This window comes from Oncorhynchus tshawytscha, linkage group LG30 (genome assembly GCF_018296145.1).
Source record: "Oncorhynchus tshawytscha isolate Ot180627B linkage group LG30, Otsh_v2.0, whole genome shotgun sequence".
Classification (NCBI taxonomy): domain Eukaryota; kingdom Metazoa; phylum Chordata; class Actinopteri; order Salmoniformes; family Salmonidae; genus Oncorhynchus; species Oncorhynchus tshawytscha.
In genome coordinates this window covers 3,772,511-3,783,385 of record NC_056458.1, presented here as the reverse complement: position 1 = coordinate 3,783,385, position 10,875 = coordinate 3,772,511, and the positions used below count along the sequence as shown (strand labels likewise).

The following is a 10,875-nucleotide window of genomic DNA, read 5'->3' as shown; positions in this document are numbered from 1 at the left end:
GAAACTACACTATTTCCAGAGAAGTCTTCGCTGTGGCATTTAAAAAGTCGTAGTGTGTCCTTTCAGACAACCAAATATGCCTTAGCCAAGGCGCTTTCAAGGCGCCACATTCTGAAAGGGATATTCAAGACTTGGGAACATTCAAAGAGGCTATTTAACAGTCCTAGACATCTAGGAAGATAATCAATTAGCCTACAGCTAGAACAGAGGGAATTAGCGATAGATCCACCACATAAGCATTTAAGAAGGGGAAAAAAAACAGGGGAGGAAGCTAAAGGATATCACTGTGTGAATGGCCATTATGCGTACCTGTCCTTCCTTATAGTCCTTGTGCAATATATGTCCAAGGGACCAGGGCTGTTGATGAGTGTAGTTGCAGGGTTCACTGTATGCTGCAGGTTCAGTCTGTTGAGCCGAGCTGAAGTTATCACTGTATAATGAGAGACACTCTGTCCCATAGTCACTGGGGTTGTCCTCACAGGGCCAGGGTTGTGCACTTGGCTCTGGCACCAGACTTAAGGAAGGTGTGGCAACAGCATCTTGATACCAAGAGTTTGCACATTCCTGTAAGATATCAAAAATGTGTTATTTTACACAAAATCTTATGTTTAATATACCACATAGTAAATGTGCGTTGTGAAGTTTATCTTATTGTATTTTACTGCACGTTACTTTTTTGCAAAGTTATTTAAAGTGGAAATGATGATGATGGCGAGAGCGAGCATGTGTGATCTTTCTCTGGTTTTGGAACGAAGGATCTCAGCTTACCGATGACAATTTCATTTGACGAGCTCTGCGCTTTTCCAGCAATTCCTTTACCGTGATCTTCACCCGAACACCTTCGTAGACCTTTGGCTTTTCTGTGTCAAGGAAATTAGTAGATTTATACATAGGAAAATGGCTTTTCCCGCGGCCTTCTCACACATGCATTTACGCAGGTGCTGAAGTTTGATAGCCTATCCATTTTACGCAATGTGCGTAGTTTCTTTTTTTGCGCACTTAAATCCTTAATTGGTGAATATGCCGCCAGCCTTATTGTCGACCGAATCTTAACATGAGGCTACACTTCAGTAATTTCCTGCCAATGGTCCATTTAAATGAGTTTGAGCATGAGAATAACAACGTCCTCAACTTATTTTATTTCACTTACTTACTTGCTGATGGTTTTTCAGCCAACCAATACACAGTTATCAAAATATAAAATAACTCACCACCCGACATTTTGCTTGGAGACACAAAACTGAGAAGAATGCAGTGCAAAGCCGATCAGGTAGAGGATTCAGTCAGTGGACAGCGGCAAGGTGCTGGATCAACTCACTCAATGGAAGCAAACGAAACACGAGGTAGGACCTCCAAACGTGGCTAAGACGTGAACCAGAAATACATGTCCGTTGTATTTATTCTGTATTTACTTCTGCGTTTTGTGATTCATATATATACACAGTGTACAACCTTGTCGTCATAACGATTAACAATGATTGTGGGGTATGCATTTGAATATTCAATTATGCATCTCAAAAAGAAGCGTTTTTTCCTGGTCTAAGGCGACCTCTATTGTCTCATCCATGTAGTTACAATGCTCCCAAAAGAGGTAGGCCTAATGGTGCATTTTCATACTAGCTTCTTGAATAATGTTTTTAAATGGTTATAAACACACACACACACACACACACACACACACACACACACACACACACACACACAGACAGAGAGAGTTATAAAACACAGACACATATGTCCCAATCAAAGATTTATATCTGTATTTTATCATTTGCACAATTAAATGTTTATATACAGGTCAAACGGAATACAAGTATATAATTATATTGTATAACAAACCCACATCCACATTCAGCCACATTCTCTGTGGTAGTGACTCTGAAGTGAACTGTACTGTAGCTATCCATTAATGTCCACAACAACATGTCAGTTCCTGTCTCAGTCAGTGTCCATGCATATCAATAGGCCTTCCTGGGTTCATATGGCAACCAAGAGCCAGTCCCGTCATCCTTGGCCCATGAGGCATCACTGAGGGTGACGGCTACACTGCCAGGGTCCTCTGAGGGCACAGGTGATACCTTGACCCCTGAAGTGTCCCCCGGGGATGTCAAATATGTGTAACTGGAGGGGTAGCTGGATGAGGGGCTGTACGAGGCACCAGGGTAGTGCACCTCTTCCAGTGGGTGTAGAGAGTAGGGCTGGGAGCCGGACAGGGTGGATCCTCCACTACGGCCAGGTATCAGCCGATAGAGGGAGGGGCTGTCAGTGTCAGGTGAAGCCAGGCCAGAGGTGGCTGTGGTGGGCACTGGGACCTCATCCTGGCTCACTGAGTGTCCGTCAGACTGTTCCCAAGAGTCTCTCTTTTGAGGGAAGACATATGAGAACAGTGAGGGGAAGGTTAAGAGAGCAACACAGATCTACTGTATTCACATAATACTCAGAGGTTGTGATGATAAAACAAATATGAAAGTAATGGAGAAGCATTTGAGGACTGACTGGTGTCTTTTACAACTTAAAGGTCTTACACTTGACTTGACCGTAAAGGGAGACCTTTACGTTTTATAAGACAGCAGCTCAAATGCACTGTGACACACGAAAGGAAGACTCTCTGTCTCTGTATTATTTTTGAAACTGTCTCCATAGCAGTTAAGGTGAAATGTGTTTGTACCAGGAGGAGATTTGATGATTCCCCAGGGAGAGGTGGTAGCAGATGAGGTAGAGATGAGGTGGGGAAGAGGGATCCTCCGCTGGTAGAGAAGGCTGTGGCACCACGGTAGTCCCCAAATGACTCGGGTGTATAGTAGCTGTCAATATAGGCAGGGTAAGTGGAGGTGTGGTCGAAGGAGAGGGCCTTTCCCCCCAGGGCTGAGCTGTAGGGATCTGACGAGTACTGTTTAGTGGACGGGCTGAAGTCTGAGTCAGTCAGGTAGGGGGGCCTCCTCATGCTATAGTAACCAGGAAGCATATGGGATCCTGTAGAAAGAGTCTAGAGGTGAAGCTTCCAGTGTAACAGTGGAACCCCCCTCCCATAATATATTAATATATACCATTTAGAAGATACTTTTATCCAAAGAGACTTAAATGACTGTGTGTCCATACATTTTAGTATATGTGATCCCAGCCAGACTTGAACCCATGACCCTGGCGTTGCTAGCGCCATGTTCTTACCAATTGAGCTAAATAGGAGCAGGTATATTTACATATGAACCCCACATACTGTATTCTGTTGTAAAAGCTTCAGCCATAGTGAGTATTACAATAGGCTCCAACAATAGACTCACCTGGCATCTGCACAAAGGCTGCCTGGGAATTACTTGTCCCAGCCTGCTGGTGAGACAGAGACTGATGAGTACTACCTACCACACTGGCACCACTTGTGTGTGTGTGTGTGTGTGTGTGCGCGCATTATGCAAAACAATGCACTGAACTTGGATCAAGCACAATTCCGGTGAGACAGAGCGAGAGGAAGTAAGCAATGAGCATGAGAGAGAATGGGAGAGACTGAGTGAGACCGAGGGGGAGGGAAGGAGGCGGAATGGAGGGCAGGCAGGCAAATGTTGTGGGTAAAAATTTGAATGTCATTTGCCAATTCGCCATTGGGATGTGCCCTACCCCCTCCAAGTGCCATTTCCCTAGTGAGTACACGTTGCTTGCTCTTTGGGGTTTTAGGCTTGGTTTCTGTATAAACCATTTGTGACATCTGCTGATGTAAAAATGGCTTTATAAATAAATGTGTTTGATACACAAACTAGTATACTACAGCACAGACAGAATACAGAGCCAATACTGACTGGGCCTGATGGCTGAGAAGACATCACACCTGCAGAGTTGGACTGGTTTATTTAATTATACCATACCTATCTAAACACTTGACCAGTGAAAAATATATGAGCGTTAAATGGACTTGTATTTTCCAATTACTCTGAGTAGCAATGCACGGGCAAAATGACCCCAGTCTATCATTCCGTTTAGAATAAATCAATTGTCCTTCCAGTTTAGTCCATTTTATTCAAATCACCACCAAAATTCTCCTTCACACAGGTTTTGTTATTCTTCTCAACTGTTTGGACGGTATGATTACAGGGTAATAGCAGAACTAGGTAAATTCCCTCATGCTCTGCTGCATGAACCATTTGAAATGGTTTCACATAAACTGTCATAAGACGCACATGTGAACCAAGCTTTTCAGGCAGCCAACAATGACCAACCATATATCTGCATTCTATTTTCATAGAGGTGCGTGAACCAAGCTTTTCAGCCAGCCAACAATGACCAACCATATCTATGAGAATACAAATATATGTCAATTGACAATACATCAGTTTATTTAAACAGTCCCCATTCCCATTGAGAGTTAATGAAAAAGAGTCGAGCTCTTTGTGATCAGTCATCAGACTGACCTGTCCCCAACTGAAAACGAGCAGCCATTTTATGATTTGGTGGTGACTGATGAAAGGAGCTTGTTGTCTTTCCCTGTTTGATCTAGGCCTGGGTTTAGAGATGGCCTAACCTCAGCTTAACTGCCTGGGGCCCAACAATGGCTTGCTTGTCTGAAATGATCTGCTGGGGAGAAGGCTAGTAGCATTGGCAGGTGTGTCTGATTTCAGGATTCTGATAGGTGACCTGCTAGTGCTACCACAGAAAGCCCAGCAGGGATGTAGCCTACTGTCAACCGAAGCCTCTTGGGAGCACACACTTTCACTCTCTCACACACTCTCTCCATGGGTATTTCCTTTGTGTGGTCGGTGGTGGTCGCGTTGATTGTTTAATTGAAAGAAAGACGATACAGAATGTAAATAATCTGAGAGGCTACTAGGGAGCGAAAGACCGAAACAGAGAAAATGGATGGGAGCAAAAGAGGACAAGCCTGAAAAGTAAACTCACGTTGAACCTGGGAACACTTGTCTGTCTCTGCCTCTTCTCTGCCAGAAGGTCTTTGACAGTGTGTTTGACCCTGACACCCTGGTACACTCTTTTGGAGTATTCTGCAAAGAAACCACGGGAGAGTCATAACCTGTTTATCCAGAGAATATAAATAGTGATCATTGTTATGATAATGTTATTAAACATTTGACCTGTATGTATTGGTCAATATATTAGTAGCCTACAGGCAGGATATTCTCTCTCTCTCTCTCTCTAGACACATTGTACAATCAAATGAAAAGGAAAATCTGCTCAGTCTAGTAGCTCCAAATGTAATAATTTTTTCATCAGGGTTTCAAATGAGACAACATGAATATTATGCAAGAGCTGCGAAACAAAGTAATACTTTTTTTGGCAGCATATTTTCCACAGGACTGTCAAAAGAAAAGACATGATACAGAAAGTCCCTATTTGAGATATTATATTAACAATGGCTACAACGTGCATTGGCATTGTCCAATCTGATTTCTTTCATCCCTTGTGATGTTCTAGTTTCCATACCATGAGATCATGGGAGAAGTTAGATGGAACCCACCCTGTCATATGATTTAATTTCAGATAAAATCATTTTAGATAATACAGTCTAGAAGATGCAAGATACGCCTAAACAAAATCAAATCAAACTTTATTTGTCAGATGCGCCGAATACAACCTTACTGTGAAGTGCTTACTTACAAATCCTTAACCAACAGTGCAGTTCAAGAAAGAGTTAAGAAAATATTTACCAAATGAAATAATAATAAAAAGTAACACAATTAAATATCAATAACGAAGCTAGATTACAGGGGGTACTGGTACCGAGTCTATGTGCGGGGGTACAGGTTAGTCGAGGTAGGTAGGGTTGAAGTGACTATGCATAGATAATAAACAGCGAGGAGCAGCAGTATAAAAACAAATGGGGGGGTCAATGTAAATAGTTTGGGTGGCCATTTGATTAATTGTTCAGCAGTCTTATAACTGAGGGTAGAAGCTGTTAAGGAGCCTGTTGGTCCTAGATTTGGCGCTCCGGTACCGAATGCCGTGCGGTAGCAGAGAAAACAGTCTATGACAATTTTTGGGGCTTTCCTCTGACACAGTCTAGTATATCGGGCCTGAATGGCAGGAAGCTTGGCCAATGATATAACAGTGATGTCAGCAGTCATTCTAAGAAATGGTAGGCTATTTCTTGCTACTCAGAAATGTTACACATCCATAAAATAAGTGTTATGGGGAAGAAATTGAGAAATAAATTAAATATTGACATGGAAAATGTCATTTTGATTTATTCAGTTGGCTAACGATGAGCCCTAGTGGCTTAAACTTCAAAGTTACCAGATACCAGTAATATAATATGCTAAACTACCTACCTTAAGCAAAAGATTTTAAGTCATTGAACAAATGCCATAGGCTAATCCATCAGGACACAAAACATACATGTTGTTTTTCCTCAGTTGTAACCTAACATGGCTTCAACGTCAATTAAATCTATAATAAGGACTTAGCCAGGCTCTTTTATACGGCCACTAAACATAAACAATTCTTGTTTGAAGATGTTTTGCACAAAGGCCTTTCCATGTTGAGATGAAACATGAGAAAATATACTGTACCGTACCCTCCATGAGCGTACCTGCTTCCATCGTGTAGGCCTAGTTATCCACACAAGGATCTTAAAGGGTATTCTCTTAATGTATCCAGGAGTTGAAGTGAACAGTGTTCATGATACCAAACTTCAGCCCCTTACAATCTAACTCTGTGCCAGTCCTATAGAAGTTCAGATGTGATAACCCAGTCATTGAAGTGCCTCTAAGGCAGTCTTTTTGCTTTGTGTAAATGCAAATTATTGGCTGGACGTTTAAAAAAAAATCATTTGCATCATTATTCCAGATTAGACAGAGAGAACCTACCTTTCCCATCGTACTGATGCAGGGGGATGTGTTTTGGGAATTGTTTTGGTGATGGTGGAGATGATGGTGTTGATGATGAGGAAGAAGATGAGGTCGGTAAGAGAAAGAGGAGGGCAACAACTTTTGATGATGAATACTACAACATCATTTTTCTTTTTTTTTAAGCCCTAACTGAAAAGTCAGGCTTGTTCACCTGTCAAGCTACAGTATATCTCACAAAGCCAACTTGTTCTAGTAGAGGGGATTTTCCCAGGACTCAAACGGCTGTATGTGGGTAGACCTGATGACCCCACACTGGGTAGGGGATTAAACAGTTGTCCAATATGAATCTCTGGTAAAAGTCCTGTAAAAGTCCTTTATTATGTCAAACTGTAATTCGCTTGGGTTAAAATGTTGTCTTCTAAAATGCATATATATTTAATGTTTTATTTTTTACCCCTTTTTCGTGGTATCCAATTGTTTAGTAGCTACTATCTTGTCTCATCGCTACAACTCCCGTACGTACGGGTTCGGGATAGACGAAGGTTGAAAGTCATGCGTCCTCCGATACACAACCCAACCAAGCCACACTGCTTCTTAACACAGCGCGCATCCAACACGGAAGCCAGCCGCACCAATGTGTCGGAGGTGCACCTGGCAACTTTGGTTAGTGTGCACTGCTAATCCAACAACTTTTCGGTTATTGGCCCAACACTCTAACCACTAAATGACCTGCCGCCCAACTAACCGCTTTTGTAACCCCCTGCAGGGGAGCCTATGTAGAAAGCACCATCTCTTTCCACAGAAATGGAAATGGCCAGGCTTAGTGAATCATTATAGTTTCAAGCTGCATTTCTGTTTTCATGGGAACATTATAATCAGGCTAACTAACTCCACCCTCTCCTAGAGAGAAACCCCCTGCCCATGCTCTGTGTGTACAGTTTGATAACGCAGTGCCCTCTTTATCTCTCTCTGGCATCACAGAGCTACAAAGGCCAGTGGCCACTGTCTGCTGGTTTGCAGAAGAAGCAAACATTGAACAGACTCAATATCAATGGAGCCTGGGCACCTCAAACTTGTGCATGTTTGTTAATATGATACATGTTCTGTACCCAATGTAATTGGGTCATGGTTGATGTGGGGGGTAGAGGCCTGTGGGTTAGAGATGGCCTGACAGAGTGGAGTATAGCCTCAGGCGCTGGGTGTTCGTTATTGTCTGAGTGGTACATCAACAAGTGCAGTTGCGTTCAGACAGTTAGGTGGGAGTCGTCGATCAGAGATAGCATCTCGTTCAAAATAACAGTACAGTATTAATAGCACAACAGTTGAACTCATAATGATGAAATAAATAAATTGTACAGCACACTGAGTTTTTTTTAAATTAATTTTTTCCTTGTTCTTCTCTTTCACTTTTTTTCCCCTTGACCTTATCTTTGCTCCAGTTCTTTCCATGGCAGGCAGACAGACAGAGAGACACAGGTAGGCACAAGCAACAGTCATTGCAGGACTTGGTCTTCATTGACTTTATTCTATAGACAATTTCTCAGGTCAGTAGGGACAGGCATTGGCTCAGGATGCTTCATGGCAGATCCAATATGGTGGGTGAACAAAGTGGACTTTGACACGCAGCCACCCGCGTCCCGGGCAGCTGAGAGGAGGAGGACGGCAGGAGGAGGCGCATGAGGACGTTCACGCTCCTGACCTGTCAGCACTCTTAATTAAATACAGGAAGGAGCACTAACTAGGCCCGCAGGCTCTGTGTGTCGATGGCTATCGGAGCGAGGAGGAAGTGGGCAGAGGGAGCGGAGGCAGTGTGACATGGTCTACACCTACAACAGCCTTTGAGGTTTAAGAGAGGCTGGCTGGCAGCAGAACACAACAGATGAACCTGTGACATGAAACTCTCTTTATAGTTAATTTGATCATGGCTTTGTAGTTTGTCTTTGGGACACAAAATGACATGGGTTTAAACTAAATGGTTTCAAAAGATGAATAATGAATTGATTCCTTTCTCACCTGGCCGTGGACTTTGACTTCAAAATGGACTTTGAAGTCTTGAGGAGAGTGGTGATTTGTGTTGTGATGTGGGCTTAGCTCAGGTGTGAGAGAGTGTTGATGGCAGAGAGAAAATGTAACTTTTTGTGTTTTAGGACCTTTTCTTGTTGCAGTGGAATTTCAACTTCTTATCAAGGAGTAGCAGTGGCTTCAAACATTTTCCCTTCTTCAAATGAGGGATGTCATCAGAGGGAGAGAGAGAGAGGGATGGTTGTGACTGACATCGTAAAGAGACAAACAACCAGAGGAGAGATCAAAGAGCATCCTAGAACATAGAATGAGAGAAGGGATGGAGACAGACCAGTTAATCATTTTGGAAAACTGACCAAAAAGTCCCTAACATTGCAGCATCCATATTTAATTAAGGCCACAACAGCACAGGCATCTGACACTCATTCACATATCAGAACGAGACATCCTCTGATAGTCAATCCACAGGATGTAAAGTATCTGTGCCTTTAGCCTATTTTTTTATCATAAAAACCACATGAAAAAAACTAATTTCAGAAACAAAGGACCCTTATTACTTCTAAAGCCCACATCAATGGATCCCTGATTAAAAAACAGCCTCAATAGACCTACAAAAGGATATTCTCAGTCAATGTCAGTGCCATCTCTTCTCTAGTCTCTTTTAATCAGTGGAGGGTACTGAGAGTACTGTCTGGCCTATAGTGCAGGCTACTGTCTGGCCTTGGTCTTATAGCAGGTGGGGTACTGTAGACACTGCAGGACTGACACCTGAGGCACACTGGGCCCTGTATCTGTCTGACACTACAAAGGAGCCAACAGGAAATCCCATCCTGACTCCTTCCTGGCTACGGGTGAAACACTGTTCTCTCCTTCCTGGCAATGGGCCAATCACTGCTCAGGATTCAATATACTAAGGCATTCTTATTCGACCTACAGTATATCACCACTAAACTAGATGACCATGGAGATATATTAGTCAAAATAAACAAACCAGCAGGTTAGACGGCTGTAAGAACCATATATTTATGAAACATCAGCTCTTTGACCAACTGGCTCCTAGACAGCTTCTACTCCCAAACCATAAGACTGCTAAATTGTTCATTAAATGGTTACCCGGACTATCTGCACTGGGTCTATCTTCCACTGACTCTATGCACACTCACACTCCTATATATATACACAGTATATAGACACTCACTCACACACACTACACTGACACTCTCACTCATAGACAAACATTGGCAGTAGAATGGCCCATACTGAAGAACTCAGTGACTTTCAATGTGGCATCGTCATAGGATACCACCTTACCAACAAGTCAGTTCGTCAAATTTCTGCCCTGCTAAAGCTGCCCAGTCAACTGTAAGTACTGTTATTGTGAAGTGGAAACATCTAGGAGCAACAACGGCTCAGCCACAAAGTGGTAGGCCACATACTCTCACAGAACGCGATCGCAGAGTGCTGAAGCGCGTAAAAATCGTCTGTCTTCGTTTGATACACTTACTACCAAGTTCCAAACTGCTTCTGAAAGCAATGTCAGCACAATAACTGTTTGTCGGGAGCTTTATGAAATAGGTTTCCATGGCCGAACAGCCGCACATAAGCCTAAGATCACCATGCACAATGCTAAGCGTCAGCTGAGTGGTGTAAAGCTTGCCGCCATTGGACTCTGGAGCAGTGGAAACGCCTTCTCTGGAGTAAAGAATCACGCTTCACGATCTGACAGTCAGACGGACTAATCTGGGTTTGGCGGATGCCAGGAGAACGCTACCTGCCCAGATGCATATTGCCAACTGTAAAGTTTGGTGGAGGAGGCATAATAGTCTGGGGCTTTTTTATCATTTGGGCTAGGCCCTTTAGTTCCAGTGAAGGGAAGATCTTAACCTTACAGCAACAATGATATTCTAGGCTTCCAACTTTGTGGCAACAGTTTGGGGAAGGCCCTTTCCTGTTCATCATGACAATGCCCCCTTGCACAAAGCGAGGCCCATACAGAAATGGTTTGTAGAGATCAGTGTGGAAGAACTTGACTTTCCTGCACAGACCCCTGACCTCAACCCCATCG

The 10,875-nt window shown here is 43.1% G+C and overlaps 1 protein-coding gene across 4 annotated transcripts; it reads right to left on the bottom strand.

Moving 5' to 3' along the window:
- Positions 1 to 1,770: 1,770 nt before the first annotated feature.
- On the bottom strand, positions 1,771 to 6,701 carry lg30h11orf53 (linkage group 30 C11orf53 homolog). Of its 4 annotated transcripts, none has more exons than XM_024394845.2 (5): positions 6,530 to 6,701; positions 4,885 to 4,985; positions 3,282 to 3,327; positions 2,669 to 2,973; positions 1,771 to 2,360 (listed from the first exon to the last, which is right to left on the bottom strand). In XM_024394845.2, the coding sequence occupies exons 1-5, from the start codon at positions 6,537 to 6,539 to the stop codon at positions 1,959 to 1,961; spliced, it is 864 nt and encodes a 287-aa protein (XP_024250613.1). In that variant the 5' UTR covers positions 6,540 to 6,701; the 3' UTR covers positions 1,771 to 1,958. The 4 variants fall into 4 exon arrangements, with proteins under 4 accessions (XP_024250613.1, XP_024250611.1, XP_042165589.1 ...); XM_024394843.2 differs by having other exon boundaries at positions 1,772 to 2,360; positions 6,515 to 6,700; XM_042309655.1 differs by having other exon boundaries at positions 1,773 to 2,360; positions 3,282 to 3,324; positions 6,530 to 6,700.
- Positions 6,702 to 10,875: the final 4,174 nt, after the last annotated feature.